Genomic DNA, 24,066 nt, shown 5'->3' with positions numbered 1-24,066 from the left:
AAATATAAAATTTATTATGGAGCGCAATTATGCAAACTATAGCTATAACATACAAATATAATTTTTATGTTTGCTATATGTGAAATTCACTCTTTTAAAATTCGCTCTCTATTACTTATACAACAATATCAAACTTTACCGCTAACTTTGTGGGATAGTGATGCACAACAAAATAAGGTACAAAATACAGGAAACTTTTCTCCATTTCTCTAAATTACTTTCTCCGTAAAAGTACAATACTAGTTAGAACTTAGTATCCATGAGATATTTAACCAAAAAAAAACTGTGTCGTCTACAGAAAATCTAAGGTAATTTCTACAATACTTTTTGTTTCCTGAGGTAGAAAATATGAATAAAAAAGAAACCCTGTAACATACGTAGAAAAAACTGCGTGGGAGGCAAGAAAACTATACATAGTTTACCTATACTATAATGGGTTTGGCTATTTGTTTCGAGGTTAGACGGGCACTGATAAACCCAATCGACAAATTTGAGACACTGGAGGAGCCTCCCAATAAGCAGTTTTTTTCATTAATTCCGCGAAATCTTTCACACACTGCTCCATTTTTAGATTTTCAACTCGTTGTCTCGCTGCAGCTAGTTTATTACCGGCCACTTGGTCGAATATTTTCTGCCAACCACTCTCCCACTCAGCATGGGCATCACAGAGCTGAAGGGTGCTATTGGCCCAGTCGGTCCAGCTCCATCCTCTGTACAGTTTGTTCATCATGAGGCCAACGCAGTGGTGAGTGCACGGAGGTGTGCAAGGCCGGCACTTGGCACCACTTAATGGGCCTGGACTAGAAAGTGCTGCTACTGGAACACCAAAACGGGGTGGTGGAAAATCATAGCTACGATCTGATACAACACAAAATGGGAGGCGCTTAGAGATGTAGGGAACTCTGTGGATAGTCAGTTGGGCCTTGAATGCACCCTCGGAGTTGAGGAGATGGTATCTGGCTGCATCCAACTCAGGAATCAAGGAGAGCCGTGAAAGAGCAACTACAGAAGTGTTGTAGTCACCAAGGCCAAAGCGATCATTTAAGCCACCGTAGGATGAACCAGAAGGGACTAAATAGGCACCGGGAATGAAGTCCTCGGGTGATAGTGGAGAGTTCCAGTATCCATCAACTCGGGTACGGATTATCCAATCATAAGTGAAGTTGTTCTTGTGCTGGTAGGCTTGAATCATCGTCAAGCAACCCTCAACCAGGTTGAAATATTGCAGGAGGCCCTGCCATACAGAATAGTAAAATTTCGGTTACAATTTTTGGGAATTAGAAAAAAGCTAGTGTAGGTTATTAGCATTCCAGATTGTTAAATCTTAAATGTACTTCCCTTTTTTCTCTTTAAAATATGATAATCTTTCTTCAATATAAGAACAACAACAACTACAACATACCCAGTGTAATCTCACACGTAAGGTCTGGGGAGGGTAGAGTATGAGCAGACCTTACCTCTACCTCGTAAATAGAGAGGTTATTTCCGATAGACAAAATAAACTACCAACCAGCGGAAAGGCGGGAGTGATTTCTACATATTCCTCTCTGCTTTCATTTATTATGAGATTTTAACTACTATAGGAAACTCTTCAACATCTTTTCAACCGTCGATCTTCATTTTATAAGATTCCAAACATTTTTCCACAGAGACAAGTCTAACTTGTAGTAATGGGGCTGTCCTTTATTATTTTATCTGGTTCTAAATGTATTTTTCTTTCTTTTGGTGAACCATACAGATGTGCAGATATAGCAGTAGTAGTGGACATGATCGGCTTACACCCCATTTGTAAGAGCTAGAGAAGAAACCACATCAACTTTAACCTTTGAAATCATGTCTGCAATATTAGCTAAATGCTAATGCACTAAGAATTCAAGGATCTAACGTACTATCTCACAATTTACAACTAAACAATGGACCATTAAGTCTATATTATAGATGGAAATAAAGACACAATGACAACATAGCAATTTAAGTCCAACCAATGTGGTCCTGCTTTGGATATAGGGCTAGAGCTGGAATTAGTTACTCGAATTAGGTGAAGGTATAGATGCTAGACTTGTAAACAGCATATTAAATGTTAAGTCTACTCTTCAAACATACTTAATTATAAGTTTCAACTACCATTAATCTTGACCAGCATACTATTCAATGGAAAAAACTAATGAATTGGTAGACCATTCCATAGTATTCCTTGAGAATAATTTCATTTTTTTCCAATTTAACAATCCCCTTCTAAAGTAACTTAACCGGGATTATGTCATCAACTTCTTCAACATTTTCTTATTTCTTCCTCACAAACCTGTGATGCTTTTAGGTTAGACCCCACAGAATTGATGAAGTCACTGAGAAGGTAAACCAAATTTTACCTAAACTACCTACCTTCCATAGTATACGTTTTCTCTTCCGTCTCTTCACTTCAGAAGAAAAGAATTGAGGTGCGGTCACGCCAGAACTGCAGACTTCTTCTCACCAATGCTTGTTTTATGTATTTTAATAACTGCAGTGTTCGGGCCAGTCTATACTAACCTTGACTAATAGGTGCCGGATTTCATCAGATCATATATATCACTCTCAGCTACATCTCAATACCAAATTTGTACAGGTCAGCTATATGAATCAATGTACTTATAACTCTATTCATCAAAAGTTCAGAACTTTGGTATTGGTCGTAAACCTACTGTAATTTTTTTTATACGTAAATCTTCTTGTTATTTGAACACAGTCGAAATTACATTTCACCAAATCAAACCAACCGAAACACCAGAACAAGTCGACGTTGACTGCTAACTAACATGAGCCACTAGCTACAAACACCATTAACAACCTTCCAAAATTGGAAGTTGGTTACAATTAATACACCATTAATATCTAAAGTATTTGTAATGATCCTAAAGAACAAAACATTTACGCCACATAAACATTCTCCTTTTAGAATTTTGTTAAATTAAACCTCAAACACTAGTTAAGCTAAAAACAACAACATACCCGGTATAATAGAGTATACGCAAACCTTACCCCTATCTCGAGATTTCAAAGCGACTTGTTAAGTTAAGCTAGCAAAATAAATGCATATATGAACAAAAACAAAAAAAAAAAAGATTATACCTGAATACCATTAGGTGAGCCACGAGCACTGAGAACTCGGACCTGAAACTCAGTCTCTTTAATGGTTTTAGGCTTGAAAATTTTAATGGCGGAGATTCGAGGAGCATTTTTTAACAAGGAAAGCTTGTAGGCATTAGAATCCAACGGACTATGAAGGTACAGATCAGAATTCGGATACTCTTTCAGAATTTTCTGTATTATAGAAGGCCCAGTTAGTTCAAACCTACGAGCCCCACCCACTATACACACAGCAATTCTAGACCGGTTCAACTCCTCCTTCGTTACCGATCGATTCAAAAAAACCGGCGGAAACAGAGGCTCAGACCGATCTAAGCCGGTTTGATTCGTAAAAACCGGCGGATGCGGAGGAACAGGGGCGTTATTGTTGAAAAAAGAGTTGAGAGGGGCAAAAGTGGAAAAAGTGTTACTGGCTATGGCGGAAATGGAGGAAAGAGAAAGGTAAAAAAGGAGAGAAAGTAGAGGAAGAATCAAGAGTAAAAGCTTCCAATGAAGATCTGAAGAAACCCATTTTGAACATTTTTTCATCATTTTTTATTCTCTTTGTTCCAGATCTCTGGTTTCGGTTCTTCTTCCATAAATAGAAAACAATAAAAGTTGAATCTTCTTCTTCTTCTACAACTTGTGCTGCTTCCCAATGCTACTGCTCCTATTCTACAAAAACTGTAGCTTGTCCGCCATGCACGGCCAAATGAAGAAATTTGAACTTTTTCTACGGCTAATTTAGTAGTACAAAGTTGGCTGAAAAACGTTTTTTTTTTTTTTGAAGGTAAGGTAAGATAATTATCACAGTGTGATAAAGATGAATCTCGAATGTGAAAAAAGAAAAATACTAAAGCAAGAAAAGAATATGAATATTTTATTTTACATGTATATAACCTATAGTTTACTATAATAATTAGTAATTAATACGTAAATTACATTAGGGAAAAAAATAGTGCTATTGCATTCACTTGAGAGGGAAAAAAATAATTAATGAAATGCAGATGGATGAGTAATTAATTATGGAAATCGAGGAGGGATAAAAAGAGGGAATAAAGGTTTAAAAAGTGAAAATATGTAAAGTAGATCTAGCAATTGACATATATTCTCTACCTGACTAATCTCTTGTTTTGTTAATTAAAATAATTTGTATTTGTTAATCTCAATGAAGACGACACAAGTCATGGCTAATGTCAAATTATATTTATTTGACAAAACACTATATAATATACTTCCTCCATTCCATATTAATTTAATTTTTGAGGTGTTTCACACCTTTTAAGAAAAATAGATTAAGACTAAACATAGTTTTTCATTTTTACCCTTATTAATTATTGTTAAATTTATGATTAAAATAACTAAATATTAATTAATCACTAATTTCAATACTAACTAATGAAGGGTAAAATTGAAAGAACACTTTAAAAGTAGTTTTGAAAACTGAACAATTAAGTTAATTTAAAAAATAAAAAATACCTCAAAAATTAAATTAATATGGAATGGAGGAAGTAAATATTAATTGTAGACATAAATTTTACATTGGCTCTGCTGCCACACCCCATTTTTATGAAAGATATTGCTTTTTTCCAAGTTTGGTATCCGCATTAAGATATGACTTGTTTCGAATTCAAATATTGGAGGGCCTATCTTGGGGAGGTATTCCCAATAATATTTTAGTTAATTTTCATAGATTCAAACTCGAGATCTCAAAGAATGAAGGAATTTCGAGCAATGGTTAAGTCAATTTTTTTATAAAAAAAAAAACTAAAAGGGATTCAATATATATATATAAATTATGTAACTTTTCATTAAAGGGATTCAGATTAACCCGTCGATCCTATCTCGATCATCTCATCACATGAATTTGTTGGGTTCAATTGAACTCGTAGTAAACATGGTATATGCGTCTATGTGTGAATACAAACAAACCCATACTTACAAGATGAAAGCTCGTCGACTTTTCATAACCATTTGGTACCATTAATGACGAGGTTCTACAAAAGCAATGTAGTTTATTTCAAATGAAAATATAGCCATCAACTTTATATTTATTAATAGATGCTTAACTTGAAATCTTAATTACTTCTAGCTTAATTTATTTTATCTAGACTCCAGAGTTGGTCCTTTTAGAACTAGGCCCAAGTTTATAACTATTACTATCTTAATACAATATCATATAATATGTTCCATCATGACAACATTATTTTCATATTAGGGTAAGTACTTTTCCATCCTTAACCAACGATTTCAAGTATGAGACTTGAGAATATAGTCATATGGTAGAGAGTGCTTTAAACCCGATGCAAAAATGATTCAAATCTCTAAAAGAATGAACTAAATGAATAGGCAAAGTATGTTTTGTTACATTGAGAATTGACAATAACAATCAAAATCTAAAAATTTGCCAACTACCAACATTCAACATCAACCTTGTTTGAAAACAAACCAGCTTGTCATTGTGACAAGGTGGGAGGCAACTCAATCTTCTGGAGGCAGAGATGGACCAAAATCCATTGATGGGAACACACCGGGCGGTCTGTCTCGAGGTTGGATTGACAATAACTGGGATGAATCGCCTACAACATCTGCCCATCCATAGTGAGGTTCAGCCCTATAAATAATAAGTAAAAGCATGTTAGTTCAATATCGTAAAAACTATTCATGAATGAGTTTAACTTCTATACGCTAACAACACACAAGAATAGATACATGTAACTATCTGTAGTAAGTGGAAAAAGTTATTTGAAAAATAACATAGGCAACGTGCTGTAACTGTACTGATAATGTCCACGTTATAAGTTAAATCCTACTAACACTAGAACTATGACTTACTCGTAGTAAGTTCCTTCATCCACAACGATGTCCCAACTTTCACCTGTTGTGCTCTTGCCGTACTTGTGCACTTTGCTGATTCATGGAAACAACATTGTTTATAAGTTTCTAAAGTGTAAAAGCGCCATGGAAATGGACATCTAATAAGCTGAATTTTAGTTCAAATTCATTACTCTGACATACCCATTTCCGAAGTGCTCCTCTCCCCATGTCCTGGACCATCCTGGATAATTAGGAAAAGAAAAAAAGATGATTGGTTAACTTGAAACTCAAAATAAGAGACACAGTAATACATATTATGATAGTTAGGGAATTTCTTGTCACAACTTAACTTTCACCAGGAAAAACTTGTAATTGATTTTTGTGTTTTAGCACCTAAGTCCTTTTAGAATGTAAAGATGTAATTCAAATAAATAGAAGGTAGACATACTATCACCGACGGGTGACACATGCCAAGTCTCTCCTTGCCGTGAACCAATTCCAGCGAAAAATTTCTCTTCCCACTTGTCTCCCCATTTTGTTCCAAGCTCAGTTTCTGCCCACTTATCTGTCCTGAGAAAAGGAGCATGGAACGATAAGCAACATAAACCACCTTGTCAGCAACACCAGACCACTAGGGAGGTTTTGACAAACTTTTTCACCCCTTTAACAATGCCGGTTTACCAAGCAATTATAATAATGTCATGAAAAGGAGAGAGTAAAATAAGATGTTTAACAAACCCTCATACTTCAAGCAATGTTGTTGATATCAGTCAAGTTTCTATTGTATGAGATTACAATTCTAGAGGGCCAGTTAGGACATATAATGACCAATGTCAATATTATCTCACCATCAAATTCTAGAACTTGATTTATTTCCAATAACTAGCGCAGTAGCAAAAGTTCAGTATAAACACAGAGGTTTATCTACTGCAAGTGTGAACCCAAAGCAGATTGTTGCAGTTCTAGTTTATTACTATGTCTTGGATGAACATATTCTAAAGTTTTTTTGCTTGTTCAGGTGACATAGCATAACAGCAGTTAAAGGCAAAAGCAGGTCATAGGACTTCAAAGTGCCAAGAGTTTAGTGGTAAAACACTATCAATAGTTACCAAAGTGCCTCCACCAGAACTCCACTATATCAAGAGGGCGAGAGTCTGATGCTAAATAACTAACACAACAAATAGGTATGTACCATTTAAGAACAGATCCTCTTCCATCATAATGTTCTCCCCATTTCTCCCACCACGATTGTTCATTTAATCTGCCATACTTGTGTGCCCCTTTCTCTGTCCAACCCTTTGCATCATACTTTTCCCACCTGCATATGTAATATCAATGATTAATAAATTTTTGTGCATGTATTCATGACCATGTAAACTAATTATTCCCCTCAAAATCTCTTACCAATTTTCATACCACCCAGCGTTCTCAGTGCCTGATTTTGCTTGTTTTTGTGCACTCCTTTCAATCCTAGCAAGATTACTGTAGATTGAAAATGCAGCATAATTATTTTAATAATTCTCCCGGAGCAGAAAAGCAATACTCAACAGCTTATATTATTACAAAATCCAAGAAAACATATATATAACCTCCATTCATCTTGGTGAAGAACTTCCCGCCATGTTTCCCACCATGCGTCCCCTTCAACATTTTTCCCAGATTTCTCAACACCTGTTTAATTATACGAAGGGAAAACTTGATGTTTCATGAAGTACAAAATAAAGGATGACCGTGGAATCATTAGAAACAATTGTAAGATAGAAAATTTAAACCAAATGCAGCAAGGTTATACATATTTAAAGTAAAAAATCATACCAAGTTCTTTGTATCCGGTCCAATCACTTTTCTCCCACCACTGTCAAGGAGATCAACAAATCCAATTAAAAGCATCCACCTGGGATGGTACTTGATAAGGTTATAAAATAATGTCTACAATGAAACTTGGATTCGAATATTTCTTCAACAATAGTTTGTTAAAGAGGATGCAAGAACTTAGTTGCGGTACTTTATCCATCAGAATAAGGTATTCATGGTTAACCAATTAACGTTTTAACAATCTGTCTGTCATATTATTAGCCAATCATTCCCAGACTCCAATCAAAAAAGTACATTGTGTTCAAGTTTAGGACATAAAGTTAACTTTCTGATAGGTAAGCATTCCCCATATTCTGGGATAAGGCACAAGTACCCCCTAGACTATGACCGAAATCCCAGAGACACACCTTAACTAAGCTAAGGTCCTATCCCCCATGAACTTATTTTTTTATAATTTTGTACACCTTTTGTCTTACGTGGCACACTCCGTGACTCCTCGCAATTGAGGCGCGTGGGAGATATTTGGATGTCACATAAGCCAAAAAGGTGCACAAAATTACAAAAAAAATAAGTTCAGGGGTAATAGGAGCTTAGTTTAGTTAAGGTGTGTCTCTGAGATTTCGGTCATAGTCTAGGGGGTACTTGTACCTTTTCCCCCATATTCTAGACACGTATCACTGGCTCAACAATCCAGAAGCCTAGCCAGTATCCAGAGAAAAACATGTGCATTCAAAACCAGCAAAGAAAATTTATTTATGTGATGACTAAACATGAAAAAAGTTTTTGTTGTTCTCCTTTAGCTAAACCTCTACTTCTTGTACTTGTGCCATCAATGTAATTAAGGCATTACAGTTCTGTGTTAAGGTTTTCGCTTCATAATCTTGAGATTGCACATCAGGTAAATATTAATTTATGCAAAAAAAGTGAGATGTCCGTCCTTGGAAAAGGTGATCCCATGTATAGGTTTTCAAGTATAATTTTACAATACAATCTTCAAGATCCACAACACAACCATACACTAATCACAAGATTAAGAACATGCATACCGTTTCTTTCCATTCTAAGGTACCATCACTGCTCTGACCACCCATCCTTGTCCATCGGCATCGGTACCCGTTGTCACCAAGGTCTTCCCCACTCTCCCGATACCATGTACTTCCGTCTTCGTTTACTCCAGTTTCATTGACACTATCATTTAGCATACTGATGCCCCAATCTTTCTCATTAGCAATACCCGTGTCTAAAGAAAGAAAGGGAGATTAAAAATTTTATCATCAGGTGTCATAAAGACAATTACAAATGTAATGCAACTAGAGTAATTATCAATATCATCTGAAAAGAGAAACACTTTTATAAAAGCCAAAAAGGAAGGAACCATAACTACCTCGTTTTGGTGGAGAATCACGGGACTTAGGGCCTGAATTTCTTGGGGTGCATCGGGAAAAGAATTTTTCTGGCTTTGAAACGAATCTAGACCTGCATAAAGAAAAGTTTGATGAAAATCACAAAAAAAAAATTAGAAAAAAGAAACAGCTACTTCCAATCAAATATGAAGGACACACACATGGAAAGATGGAGACTGTAAACCATGAAGATATTCTAGATACTAGAAAGTCAAACACTACGAGTTCACATCAGATTATCAAGCCTATAATGAAGGGTTTGTTGTTGGCCATCCAACAACTATAAGTAGCATAAACTGAGAAAGTGATATTAACAAAATGCAGAATCTTTTTAACAATAGGATAAACTCTGTTTTTTCTTCATGCCTTGATAAAAACATAAAAATACATCCAAATCAATTGTGAAATTCATAGTACGAAATGAAACAAGCAGATTTTAACTAATTACTTTCGCATTACTTCTTAAATAACTAGAATATCCCAGAAACTCATAAAAGTTGCGACTTTAGCTCTTATAATAAAAGTTTATTATTAACTAGTCTAACCAAAATTGAGAAAGTGCAGTTTAAGCATGTATTAAATCCGACGCAATAGAATCTATTACTTTGAGCGTGAAATTGTTCAAAATCTTTGCAAGTGGACATAGCAATAACCGACTAAGAGCTCAAAATAACCTCAGTATAATCCTATACAGATTGGTATCCAGATTGGTAAAAGCAACATATTTGAAAGGGGTTCAGGTGTTAATAAACAATATGATACAAAATTCTCTTTTGTATCAGAATCGGAAAGAACAAAACATACAAATCTCTACACCATATCAATGGCAGAAAGAAAATATTATTTTTTTGTTTTCATTTAAGCTTAATCATAATGTCTGTCCAAAAAAACCCATGTGATGTCTCATCAGCTTCTGCCAAATAACATGTAAAGTTAATTTCTTTCATATATAAATATCACATTACTTCTAAAGCATCCTAAAAACCTAATAAAGGATGTGACTTTAGCTCTTAGAATAATAAGAAAATTACTATTAATCAATCTCCAGCCTTGAAGTGATTCAGCTTAATCATGGATAATGATTTACATTGAATATGACATTGTTTAACAATTTTGCAAGTGGACATAACAATACACACTAACTAGCTCAAAAGAAGCTTATTATAAGTTCAACAACCACCACCAAAGGATGTGGTGTAGCGGATGGGCTGCTCCTCCTTTAACTAGAATTCTCAGCTAAAATCTTTGGAAGAGAGAACTTCCCCCAATGGAATCCGGATTAGTTTGGCTACGACGTGGGTATGGGAACCCCAAAAAATAAAATATTCAATAACCAAAACAACCACCACCCTTTTCGGGTCGCCTTATATGAATTCTCAATATCCATTTTGCTAAATTTGCCTCATTTCATTACATTAATCATTCATGGTTCTAAAAGTATTTCTACAAAAATCTAATTCTTCTTTGAATTCAACCACCTATTCTTGTTATTATGAAGATTGATTGCAAAAAATGTAGTGAATATAAAATTGACTTACTGAGGAGATGCAAAGGGCATTGGGGAAGAAGCTTGAGTTCTCATATAATTAGCAGTGATCTTCTTAGAATCGAGCCTTCCATCGTCACCTTTATCAACGCCATTCCCAGAACCACTACCACCTCTAATTGGCATTACAGAATCTGAACAACAACATTGTATACTGAAGAAACCTCCGATACTACTCCTCTTCTTCCTTCGAAATTCTACAAAACCATTAGGTGATGTAGGAAACACCTCAACTGTGGCCCCTATGGGCGCTGTGAATCCTCTGGAAGAAGCCGAAGCCGCCATTATTGCTCAAAAAAATGCCATTGGAGGCAGAAGAATGTGTTGATAAAGCCCTAGAAGTGAGTGAAATTCAGATGGAGATTCAGAGAAACAGAAAAGAGTTTAGTGAGGTGAATAAAAAAAATAGTAGTAATAAGAAATCAAATAAGATTAGAAGAGAAAATTTAGGAGAATTTTTAGGTACTTATAGATAAAATTAATTTGACTGTAAAGGTACCAAAAAGTAAGATTGGATAAAATAAAAGGATGATTTCGAGAAATGTGGACTCACTAATTTGCGATTGGGTCCACTTACTTGTGATTTGTATCCATTTTGCCACAATGGATTTGCCACGTGTCGCTCAGTAGTCACTATGGGACACACCTTGACAGATCCCTCTTACCCCAAAAACAGCAAGTACAAAATATGTTTCATCAATTATCACCATTATATTAACCTGTTATATGTAATCATATATATATAAAAGAACCCTAGTCCTGCTTACATGGCGCCATCACAAAGCAGAATTCTCTTTTAATTTATTTATTTTCAAAACTAGTCTTCCCCTTTCATGAAAAAAATTATGACTTTTATGAAAAATTGCGACTTTTATGAAGAGTTGAGACTTTTATGAAAAGTTGCAACTTTAATGAAGAATTGTGACTTTTATGAAAGGTTGTGACTAATCCGAAGAGTTGCAACTTTTCCAAATAGTTGTAACATTTTCGATAAGGCACAATAAACATTTGTTCACACTACCCTTTGTTGTCTATAAATTGAGGGATTTTCTCTCATTTTAAAACAACAAAAATTCTTAACCTCTTCTTCTTCTTTTTCTTCTTCTTCTGCACAATTAAACATTCATGTACTATGCTCCTGTTGAGTGGTTCACTGACACCATTGCTTATGTTACAGAACCTGATATGTATTTTTACAGTCATTAATTTATGCTTATGTTATTAAGGATATATGATAAGATGTTATAATTTTCATTTTCCTTTACATTATTAATGTTTGTTACTATGTAAACTTCTATGTAAGATAATATAGTGTTTTAGTTTTAATGACTGATAGGTTTTAAGTATTATTTTATAAATTCCGTGATATTAAATATCCGCGCGAGGCGAGGATAATTTTACTAGTATAATATAATAATGCTTGCTTTCTTTTGAAAATGACTTTGAAACTAGTGAACATATGGTGTCGTAATGGAATCTAACTAATTTTAATTTACATCGTGTAAATAGGGACACATTCATCTTACGTAACCTTTGATGGTAAGATGTATTTATGGTTACTTATGTTTCGTTCATTGAATATTGAAATTTGTGGAGTAATATATAAATGGTTTACCAGTGTCATTCTTTTTTTATACTTTTTTAGTCATGCCATTTATGAATGAGTCACTAAAATATTCACTAGAACCAAGATATTTTATATTTACCTGATTAAGAAATGTAGAAATTTGCCTATGAGTTGGTGGAACTAAAAATAGTAAAGACAAGAAAAATGATCCCTTTGATATTGTCTCCACTTGTTCAAGCAATTAAAGAAGCTATTGCATGTGGGAAATTAGCATAATATGGTAACCAAATTACGGCAGGCAGGAGTAGCGTAATACAATTATTTGAACCGTCACTTCCTCTGTCTCCTTTAACAAAACTAATCAAGCAACATACTATCAGTAATTAAGGTGTGATTTTAGTGATCAATGAAATAAGATGTATAGATTAAGACATTTTTTTAGTAAAGACAAAATAAATATATAAGTAGGTGAGTGATCCATTTTTCACCTAAGTTTTAGCAGACAACAAAAGCAAATCAATGATTTAAACTTCAATTAGCATTGAACTCATTGGATATTTGAAATTATGATTGAGTTCAAAACTAATATTATTTTTTGGGTTATGTATCAAAAGTACTAAGCTCAGTTGAATTTGTAGTTAAAAAACTCCATCCATCACTAGTGGGACAAAGTTATTATACACATGTGCTGGTGAGAAGTAACACAGAGGTAATGCAATAATCAAAGTGGGTTTGAACATCGATGCACCATGCATGTATGAAGTATATTCAAGTCATCTACGTTTTCTCAACAATTTGTATAAGGTAATCCCATCCTGATTCTTCTTTAATTAAACAACTGATTTGAGTTTGGTTTCACTGTGATATTAAAATAATGGATCTATTTAGCTAGTGTTTAACCATAGATATTGAAATTTTAATTCAAATATCTATTTGATCATGAAATTCAATGAATTTTGAGAATTTATCTTTAAAATATTTTCAAGTTCCCCAAAAACTAGTCTGAAAAATTTCAGTTCCACCCACACTCCAACTCGAATTTCAAGTTTCAACTTCAAAATCTACGCCCAACTGGAGCTTATAAAAGCCTACTATGATAATATTCACATCTCAAATGGTACATACTCCAACCCTCACTTCTTACTACTCCTTCTGTTATCACTTTTATTCTAGCCTTTTGTCATAAAAAGAATGCCTATTAATTTTGAGGGGAAGAAAGTATTTACTAATTGGTGCAACAAAATTAATGAGGCTGAAGAAAAGGAAAATAAATTAAAACCATACGAATCACTGGTAGAACCTTACCCTGCTCACCACATGTCGAGAGTAAAGTGTCTGATGACATGGAACAAGGTACATGCTGACGCTGAAATCTGAACACTATGGATAAAGCTGACTCACCACATCATCCACACATGACTACTGCACATTTCATGGTGAAAAACAGCTCCACGTGTACATGTGAAAAGATGACTACTTTAAAAATGATTTCTGACCCTGACTTTTGCTGTTGAACTAGGAAACCGAATTACTTTTGACAAGTTGTAGATATGCTATCCCTGTATGTTTGGATAAGCTTTGGGTCAATTCAATAACTATTAAGGGGGTAACAGATTGGAAATCTAAGGTTGAAAACTTTTATAGCCACATCTTTCCCCCTGCATTTTCAAAGGCACTTCCCTGTTTTTGCATCATCATACGCATCACTAACACAAATTAAATGGTAAACACCTATAAGACTCTAAGTTTACATCAAATCAATAAATACATACTCAAATCAACTAATCAGCCTGAAAAACTAACTGCAATCACAAAGGTATCGTGTTATTAAGGAACAATATATTTTCGCAAAAATAAACGAATACAATAAAAGAACCCGATTATCTGTGTTCAAGGAAAAGTGATAATTAACACTTGGCCACAGAATAGTAAGTCTAGTTTAGTGAATAACGTTGAGTGGGTCCCATAATGAGTACCTGGTCGGATGTCCACGGGAGAGAGAATCTAAAAGATGCAAAGATGTGACATCACTCTTTCCTGACCCTCTTAAACGTGCAAAGATATAACAACCACAAACTATAGTGAATGGAAAATGTAAATGGCCATGTGCCATACGCTTAAGCAAATTCAATCTGGAGTGAAGCTGCAGGCTTAGAAGCTTCCGCATGAAAATGAACTGCAAACGTCATACTAGATAAAATTAAAGAGACCTCTTGCAAAATTCTACATTCCACCTCAGCAGCGTTAACTCCATCATTAACACATGGTTCAATTTCAAGAATACAGATTTGGAGGGGGACATACTGGAGTGATACAAACATAAAAAGAGATGAGTAGTGTGGCAAAGGGATAATGAGCTCAAAAGATGGATCAAGAGTTCATACTTACTTTGGGTTGTACTGATTTATTTTCTTGGAAGATGAGGCTTGGTTGATTCTACAACCACCTGTTACGAAAAAAGAAGGAAAAAACGTTAAATTAAAACAAAATAACACTTGGTGCCAATTCTCAGAAGCTACAATGCCAGTTCTCAACTTAAAATAAGACAACTCTGTTAGACTATTCATCATGTATTAGAAATAATAAGCAAATTGCCAAAGAACATTTTCTATGTTATCCTGAAATTGGCTCAGAACTCCAACACAAGAAAAGACGCAGATGCGACCAGAAGGAAAATCATAACTTCACTTTTTTTTTATTGAGAATGTATTATAACTTCACTTTATATTCCTTATAAATATAGAATAATAGAACCATGATGTTAAATAAATGTATTGATTGAACAAGCTAAAGATGGCTATCAAAATTAACAAAAGATTATTATTTAAATTTCTCACACAAAATTTACTATTTGCCTATTGTCCAAAAAATAAAATAGCATTTGCAGCAACACCTCCTATTGTTTATGCAAACCAAAGCAAGAGTAGTTCAAGATTGCAAAATCTGCTGGTTAATATCCAGAGACGTATATTTTTTTCTTGGTTCTTCTGACGAATACCCATAAGAGGCCTTACCCTTCCATCATATGACAATGATGCAAATATCCATGGCTCTCGACAGCTCCAAGCAAGTCCTAGAACCAAGATGGACTAGTCAAATGTTGCTTAAACACTCAGCTGACAAGGAAACAGCAAGTGTGTACTTACCATATACACTGTCTTCATAGTCACTATATGAATTAAGCAATGGATCCACTGGCTTATTAGGGGAGTCAAAGCTGAAAATCAACAAACTTTATGAGATACAGTGAGAGAAGATACTTTTCGAGTGCTTCTTCTTTTTTTCTTTGTTGGGCTTCTCTTCCTTTTCTTTTTTACAGAGAAAGGGCGGAGGGTTTACGGAAAGGACCTCTCTGAAGTTGGTTCGTCACTACTAGGAGGAGAAGCCAGCCACAGATTGACCGCAGAATCAGTTCCAGCACTCTGCCAAACATTTTGTTTCAGCAACTAAAATATCAATGACCAAGGTAGACACGCGACTTGTTTTTAATACTAAAACTATATGCATAGTAGATAAGACATGGCACATGCTGACAAGAGCTTTCAGTGCAAATGTAGCTAAAAGAAGCTAAACATCCTATATGTAAAAGTATCAGATAGACTGCTTTTATTTTCTGGGGAAATTCAGCATAGAAAATTGTGGCTCAGTGAGTGCCTATTTGGATTGGCTTATTTTAGGTGCTTTAAGCCAAAATAGCTTTTAAGCAGTTTTGAAGTGTTTGGGTAAAGTTAAAAAGTGTTTATAAGCACTTATTTTAAGGCCAAAATAACAAAAATAAGCCAAAAGCCATAAGTTAAGAAATCCTAACTTATGGCTTTTGGCTTATAAGTCATAAGCCAAAAGCCAATCCAAACAGGCCCTCAGTGTGTGCACAAGTATGCTTTCCACATACATAGGGTAGACAAACAGATACAGGAAATGAAGAGAAAGAACCAGAATTAAGTCTTCATATTCGGGATTGCACTTGACAGTCCATGTCCTGCAAACATACATCAACTGCATTTACTCAATACGGAAATGGTAATCCAGAAAAAAACTTCTAATCCTAAACCCTAACAAAAAAGGTTGGCAGTCATTAATTTGTAGGCAACATAGTGAAACACATATTGAAGGACCAAACAATAATCTTATATCAAAAACTCAACTAATTAAAGAGATGGCAAGCAGCTTCATTATTGCCACAAAGTAGTACCAGTGAGTGTGTCCAGGGAGATCAAGGACTGGAAACTTCAGCATTCTAAGATCCCATATATGTATCCCAGATTCATCTTCAGCCGTTACCTGCAGAATTTAAGCACATCTTCACTGACACTGAACGTCTGCTTTCTCCAAGGGAAAGAAAAAGAAGCCAAGACCAAATAAATCTGAACACCTTTTAATCAGACAGTTGAAAATTAAGATGGTAAAGTTCTGATAGCAATGCCTCACACAGAGAAAATTAATAGTACCACTTTCTCCTGTGTGTACCTATTTTGAATCTTATAAAAAATGGAGAGCCAAAAGCATGCAGAGGTGACAAAACAAGATCCATTAAGCTCAACTAACTATTCATATTTCACTTTGATGTCTTACTTGGTATCTTCTTATTTTCTCTTTAAAGAAACTAAAAGTAGTATTCCAAAAACGACAGAGAAATTCGTCAACTGGCTCATTGTTAATCGACAGAAAAAAGTTAAAAGGACACAGAGGATAATCATCTTCATATTTGATTGTGCATGTTAAGGGTAACATACTTTTATTTAGGTGGATGGAGATATTAAAAACACAAGTATGGGAACTTCTTCAGAAATAAACAACAAATCATTGAGCAAAAACCAGAAGCCTAAAAGAGAAATAGAGCCATTAAAAACACAAGGCCACAGCCATACACTTTAGAGGAAGTACTTTCCATGTCTTGACATTCATCTCATGTAATCTGTCTCCATAAAGTGATTGCTAGGAGGAAACAAAAAGTAGAAAGTTGAAGACATTATGCTTTAAAGAACAAAAAGAATTATCCTTTCCTTCTTGTAACAAAAGAGTACCTCTCCACATTCCATATTGAAATTGAAATGTTAGTATAAAAAATCAAAAAGGTTCCTAAGATGGGTCCACATTAGAGTGTCAAACTCCTAACATTGTAATGTTAACACGCACGCATACAGGCAAAAAGCAGATATACCTCACAGATTCATAGACACTTACTCAAACAGATTATTTCATTTGCAAATGGACGACAAATCAAGGGATCAATCATCAATGCAACTTAATAACTTCACAAAGCTATGCACTTACAAGTGTATACTCTCTCTTCACATTGTAATCCAAATTACGGACATGGGGATGATCGATTGAATTTGTTTTCCTGCAGTAGAATTAACCAAGATGTAAATTGTGCAAACTAATCATTCAAGTTAATGGACAAAAGCAAAAATATCTTTATAGAATATTTCAAACCAAGCAAAAGACCAGAAGATGCTATCCTGAGAATGATTATACAAGAATCTACTTCAGAGCTAGTATGTGCCCAAACTAAAAAGCTATGTGACTTGAGTGAATCAGTATCCAGTACAGGTGTAAAAGGGGTATAGGAGTGCAGAAATTAGAAGGAAAGGACTTCTAGACCTGTTCTGGGACACAATGTCCAGATTGAGCCTCAAACTTTTACCCTTATTTGTTATAAGCATGCACTACATTATCTTTAGGCACTTGAAACCATTCAGTCTCTTTCTTAATCTATGACAAACTATGATTTGGATCTATAGTTTATAACACTGGATTCTTTCAAATTGATGGGAGTAGGTACATGAAAATATTCTCTTTTGCCTCCTATTTCAAAATTCGAAGTATATTTTGTACTTCGATGAGTCTTCTCTTTTTAGGGTTAGACTATATAGAACCAGAACAAGGGACATAATTGCCCATGCCACACTAGCTATTTACCTTCCAAGTTCCAAGTACTCTCTTACATTTTTTTTCTGGGATGATTAATCTTGACTTTATTCACAAGTAAACAAAGACTAACATAAACCAATGAAACAGAATATAGGGAATCAATTACCATATTCACTTACTTCATTGTCCGTAGATCCCAAAGTTGGACTGATGATTCACTTGTTAGTGCTAGAGCATTATAATCATGGGGATCCCAGGCGCCCCCAGTTAAAGAATGTAGCACACCTGCTGATTCTTGTGATTGTACCTAAATTTTGCAGCAGACCTGAATAAAAATTAGCCCCACGAATCAGAAGTAACAACACTTTTACAACTATGCTTGAGGTTCTTTGGCAGCAAAGAAGGGTGGTATCCGAAGATGAGACACATAGAAGCCTAAGGTAAACTGCAGACTACCTTGTATTTCAAACAAGAGTGTGAAGATACGCTAACCAAAAGAATATCATCAAGATAATATTATTTCCAAGTCAGCAAAATCTAGGTTTTAGCTGAAACAGAAGCACTCTATGGGATGCAAATTACAAGTTTATTTCAAGCAATCTACTTTAAGTAATCAAACAGTTCAGTATTTAAAACCTCTAACCATGAGGAGCACCGGTGAACCTTTAGCCATCATTTATGCCATTTCAAATGATTCATCAGCTTTTACCCTTTATGCGTTAACAAGAGTATTACTATGCCTAAGTTTAGTTCACAGCACTTTCAAACTATAAGAAGGTAAACATTCATGCACAACCATAGTATTGTGTACTGTGCCTTTTCTTCTCCAAAACAATGATATACATCTTGCAGTAGCATAAAAGAAATGACTGCTCAACAAAGCATGTATGGGTCAAAAAAATGTGAACTGGGAGACCAAACACGAGCAGCACTTCTCAGAAGTGATGAAAACTAACAGAAAATCAAGATGAAGCATTTTAGTTGGTCATTTTATAAGGCCAGAGCTAAGTATAGCCATATTCTGGAATATACCTGTGCATTCTTCTTTGAAGTATCAAAGCTCCAGAGGAAAAGATTCTGTTCATCAATGCTAACCAACTTGTCATGCCTTCCTGTTGGCCACCAAAGTGTGCTGCCCACCATTTGCAATATATTTTAGTGTCCAAGCAAATGAAATAGATAATTCTTCGATTTAATATGTAACTCCATCAGGCTCGCCAATTAATAGAAAAATTAAGAACAAAAGGCATGAGCCTCTGAAGTCTAAAGCGTGATAAACCAAAAGGGAATTATCATAAAATGTTAACTACTTAAAGCATTACAAGCACGAATTAGAAAACCAATTTGTTAGTAATCTACAGCAATTGGATTTTAATTACTTCACAAGCACGAATTAGAAAACCAATTTGTTAGTAATCTACAGCAATTGAATTTTAATTACTTGACCACCATCTCAAAGAGCTCAAGGTACTTTAATATTATGCAAAAATTTGATGATACAGTAGAATCGCTACTTGAGACCAATAACCTTTGAATTGCTTCATTTTGGAGAACAAAACAACAAAGGGAATAAATATGAAACGGAACACAGAAAACAATTATGACTTTGAAGTATTAGGATTTCCCATCTAAAATCAAAGGACTGCATTTTCTGAATATATTTGGAGCACTCCTGAATCATGGCGTTCCACAATTTTCGGAGATAATTAGGTTAGCTTTGTCGAAGGGTAGTGTTAGAAATAATATCAACAATGAATGTAACAGTTGAAGATCATATCATCAATATATTTAGCATAGGAGCTAACGTAGCATTGGGAATTAGAAGAGTACTTAAGTAGCAAAGGAAATGATAATAGGAGTTTCTTTTTTCCAAAAAGGGAATCTGCTGCTGGTTGGCTATGTTACAATATTAAGCATTAGAAGTTACAAGGTAAGCATCAACTGGAATGATTAAATGAACATGCAGAGTTTAGGATGACCAAAATAAAAAAGCAGAGTTTTGCACAACAATGCATCCTGTATTTCTTCTCCTAAGCATTAATATCTATTTTATACTACAAGCATGTAAATCTTTTGAGCTCAGGGGCTATGGTAAGCAGTTTGAGTTTACCATATAAAAAAAGACTAACCACTTTATCTTCGAATTATGAGCATCAAGAGATGCAATCCTCTCTAGTTGTGGAGAATTCGACTGGCCATACAACTCAGGGATCTGCCATATTGCTGCCCCATATGTTTCACCTACAAATAAATAGAGCATCATCATAGAACCTAGTTCCATCATAAACATCAAATCAGCAATACCAACCGCACTACCGTTCTAACTTCTCATGAACTTCACGAAAGGCAATTAAAATGCCTTTAACTTCCTTGTGATTTTGCTTAAATAGATAAGTGAAGATCATAAATTGAACTTATGATCTGATTAAAAGAACACTATAAAATCAAAAGAACTAAATTATTCTTGAAACACCAATGAAATACTAGTTCTATCAAAAATATCAAAACACCAGAACCATGAGCAGTTCGACTATATGAATCCTTTGTATCCATTCCACACTATCGACAACATTAACTTCTAAAACAATGAAAATAGAATTTCCTCATGATCAAGCTCAAAGAGAACTATCACTCTGTCATGTGCAGATACTAAATTCCACCTATAATCCAACACATCTAAGAATTCAACAGAAGAAACAACAAACTATGTGCATTCGGATCAACTCACTCCAATCCTACAAAAATGAGACAGCAAACTAAGAAGACTCATTAGTCAAATAAACCATAAACTTACCGGAAGAAAAAACAGTAGAGAAAATCCGTTGATCGAAGGGGCACGACGCAAGGTCCCAGATCTCATTAGGATGAGAAAAAAGACCTTCGCAGAGCAATTCAGTACCAGCTGAAGAAATCCGGATCAAATGTACCTGTAAAATGCCGCATTACTAGGAAATTCACGATAAATTACGAAAAATTACGGAAATGAAGCTAATTGAGTACCTCATTTTCTTCTTTGAGGCTGAGAGTTCCGGTGAGGAAACTGGTGTGATCCGTATCAGCCTTCACATCGGCAATGCATCGTGCCTGAACAGAAAAACGTGTTAAATCAGTCAATATTTAGGGTTTATGCGAAAAAATATGAAAATTGTGGAAAAAGTTTGAGATTAACCTGATATTTGAGGCCATAACCGATTCCATTTGATCCTCCTTGCATTGAATCGCAGCGTAGAGAGCTTATTGCAGATCTTAAAGTGTTGTTGATATTTTGGAACTTTTCAACTGCAGCTCTAATACACTCGCGGCAACTTCACATAATACTTGTGTGTTTTTGGAAATGTTTAGATTTTTATTTTTATTTCTATTTGTTTAATTTCCATTTCCTATTGCTTCACATCCCTGTTTTTTCGAATTTATGTCAACTCTTTTTTCTTTTAAAAAAAAATATAGATTTACTTTTAAGTTTATATTTATTTTATAAAAAAGATTGAATTAATTATATGTTTACTCATTTCCTCTCTCCAAATATACTCTTCTAGAATTTCAATGAAAATGACATAAATATTCCCTTAACTACATGAGTAGGTCTAAAATGGTTCCTTAACTATATACTTAACAAATTTAGTTCTTTAGCAATTCAAAAATTTATCAATTTTGGTCTCTTAACTATATACTTACCGATTTTAATCCCTTAACTATAAACTTACCGATTTTAGTTCTTTAAGTATTCAAAAGTTTATCAAGTTTGGTCTTTGTCCAAAAAAATTTCTAATACAAATAACTTATGTTTATATTAACGAAATTCATGCCTTGAAAAAATAAATCTTTTAACAATTTTTTCTGTTGTTTCTCTCTCTCTGCTACTTTTTCTTCAAATTAACATTATACGAATAACCTTAACCTCAACGATTTAAATTAAAATTCATGAGAAAAGAAAATAGAAGTCATAATGTTATTCAACAGAGAATAAAATGAAGCATATTATTGCTACTAATGACTTGAATATGTTAAACTTTATTATAAAAAGAAAAAAAAATTATTACGCGTTAAATCCAAAGGTTGTACTCCAATGACTTCATTGAACAGAATTTTTTTTAATTTTTCATAAATTGAAATTTATAAAATGGTAGATTTGCAATTTTTTTATTTTTTTAGATACATAAATTTTATTATTCTATTCATTTTATTTTACGTAAAGAAATTTGAGTAAACTAAAAAAAATCTGCACTGATTAGCATATTTAAGTGCTTAATTTTATCCTCCATTGAATAAAATTAAGGCTGATATCTTTTTTCCTCATTAATTTTATTTTTAATCGGTGATGTTATTGTTCTTTTCATAAGAGTAGTTTGAAGAAAAAATGACGAGGATAGAGAAACAACTTAAAAAATGGGTTAAAGATTTAATTTCACGAAGATTTCGATTAATATAAATCTAAGTTATTTGTATTTTAAAAAATGGACAAAGACCAAACCTAACAAGTTTTTGAATACTTAAAAGACTAAAATTGATAAGTTAATAGTTAAGAGACTAAAACTGGTAAGTGTATAGTTAAGGGACTAAAGTTGTTAAGTTTTTGAACAGTTAAAGTACTAAAGCCGGTAAGTGTATAGTTAAGGGACTAAAACTGTTAAGTTTTTTAATAGTTAAAGGACTAAATCCGTTAAGCATATAGTTAAGGGACCATTTTAGACCTACTCATATAGTTAAGGGACTATTTATGTCATTTTCTCTAATATTTCACCTAGTTTTCTATTCAAAGCTGAAAGAAACAAAAAAAAATTGTTTCTTTTCTACTCAAAAATTATTTTTCTATAGCTAAAATACCTTAATTCCATACAAACAAACAATCAAATATATAGTACCATTCAAGAAATTTGGCCAAACAAATTAAGAGACACTACAAAGTAGGGGTGTGCACTATTCGGATTAAACCGAATAACCAAACTAAATCAAACCGATTTTTTATTTGGATTGGTTTTTTGGTTTTTGGGATTGATTTTGGATTAATAAATTACTTTGTTTGGTCTTTTTGGTTTGATTTTGGATCTAAAAAAAAACTAATTATATGTATGTGTGTGTATATATATATACTTTAGGTTTAGAATTCAGTTGAAGTTAACCACTTTTGTCCCTTTTTGGTTATTGCCTTTCATCATGATTACATTTATATTTTATATTTGAACATCTATAATCGGTATAATTATAAGTATTATGTTTTAAGTTTTACTTATGATTTATATTATAAAGTATATTTAAGAGAATCAATATTATTACTTTGGTTATGTTATTTATTATTGACATAACCGAATAACCAAACCGATAAAAACCGAATTGAATAAAGGAAAACCAAACCAAACCAAATTTATTTTGGATCGGATTGGGTTACACTTTTACAAACCAAAAATCGAAAAATCCAAACCGAAAAACCGAATGCACACCCCTACTACAAAGAGAGATTTTGGCTAGAAATTGCATTTCAAGCTTTGAATGTGGATAAACTTTTTTTATTTTTTATGAAAACATTTTCCTTCCTAACAAACACATTCTTAAGGATCGTTTAGTTGGTAAGATAAAAATAATAATTCTAAGATACTCTATGAATTCTATTTTTTTTGTGAATAAGTTATTCATATCAAAGATAAGATAAAATAATCTCAAATCCCAAAAGTTTCGATATCCTTGCTTATTTCATACCGTGTACTAAACAACCCCTTAAAGAAGAGTCGTTTGGTACACGGGACAATGACAATAATCCTGATATTTTATTTGAGGTATTAGATAATCCCGAGATTATTATATCCCATCATTTATACTAAAATGATGGAATTATTATCTCATATTTATCTCATCCTGCGTACCAAACGACTTATTGGACCAGCTCTTGAATTTTTTTTCCAGAATGGATAAAAAGCCCAAAGTCTCACATTTCTAGTGGATCT

The 24,066-nt window shown here is 33.9% G+C and overlaps 3 protein-coding genes across 5 annotated transcripts; all 3 read right to left on the bottom strand.

Annotated features, from left to right (window-relative positions):
- Positions 1-372: 372 nt before the first annotated feature.
- On the bottom strand, positions 373-3,737 carry LOC125827742 (uncharacterized). The gene is made up of 2 exons (XM_049507066.1): positions 3,109-3,737; positions 373-1,234 (listed from the first exon to the last, which is right to left on the bottom strand). The coding sequence occupies exons 1-2, from the start codon at positions 3,655-3,657 to the stop codon at positions 458-460; spliced, it is 1,326 nt and encodes a 441-aa protein (XP_049363023.1). The 5' UTR covers positions 3,658-3,737; the 3' UTR covers positions 373-457.
- A 1,794-nt stretch (positions 3,738-5,531) lies between these two features.
- On the bottom strand, positions 5,532-11,070 carry LOC125827743 (uncharacterized). Its single transcript, XM_049507067.1, has 11 exons — positions 10,679-11,070; positions 9,122-9,213; positions 8,784-8,977; positions 7,738-7,777; positions 7,512-7,593; positions 7,327-7,404; positions 7,115-7,240; positions 6,371-6,492; positions 6,124-6,163; positions 5,941-6,015; positions 5,532-5,719 (listed from the first exon to the last, which is right to left on the bottom strand). Exons 1-11 carry the CDS (start codon positions 10,969-10,971, stop codon positions 5,587-5,589), a joined length of 1,275 nt encoding a protein of 424 aa, XP_049363024.1. The 5' UTR covers positions 10,972-11,070; the 3' UTR covers positions 5,532-5,586.
- Positions 11,071-14,089: 3,019 nt separating this feature from the next.
- LOC125827753 (WD repeat-containing protein DWA2) lies at positions 14,090-21,452 on the bottom strand. Of its 3 annotated transcripts, none has more exons than XM_049507076.1 (14): positions 21,297-21,452; positions 21,128-21,211; positions 20,922-21,054; positions 20,257-20,368; positions 19,160-19,259; positions 18,307-18,434; positions 17,528-17,597; positions 16,446-16,534; positions 16,187-16,232; positions 15,602-15,675; positions 15,400-15,470; positions 15,268-15,326; positions 14,642-14,699; positions 14,090-14,556 (listed from the first exon to the last, which is right to left on the bottom strand). In XM_049507076.1, exons 1-13 carry the CDS (start codon positions 21,339-21,341, stop codon positions 14,658-14,660), a joined length of 1,053 nt encoding a protein of 350 aa, XP_049363033.1. In that variant the 5' UTR covers positions 21,342-21,452; the 3' UTR covers positions 14,090-14,556; positions 14,642-14,657. The 3 variants fall into 3 exon arrangements, with proteins under 3 accessions (XP_049363033.1, XP_049363034.1, XP_049363035.1); XM_049507077.1 differs by having other exon boundaries at positions 14,192-14,429; XM_049507078.1 differs by lacking the exons at positions 14,090-14,556; positions 14,642-14,699; positions 15,268-15,326; positions 15,400-15,470; positions 15,602-15,675 and adding an exon at positions 15,787-15,906 and having other exon boundaries at positions 16,120-16,232.
- Between the last annotated feature and the right edge of the window lie 2,614 nt (positions 21,453-24,066).

Source organism: Solanum verrucosum, unplaced genomic scaffold (assembly GCF_900185275.1).
Source record: "Solanum verrucosum unplaced genomic scaffold, falcon-dt-bn FXZP01000064.1, whole genome shotgun sequence".
NCBI classification, from domain to species: domain Eukaryota; kingdom Viridiplantae; phylum Streptophyta; class Magnoliopsida; order Solanales; family Solanaceae; genus Solanum; species Solanum verrucosum.
The sequence above is the reverse complement of the archived record's forward strand: the minus strand, read 5'-3'. Positions and strand labels throughout refer to the sequence as shown.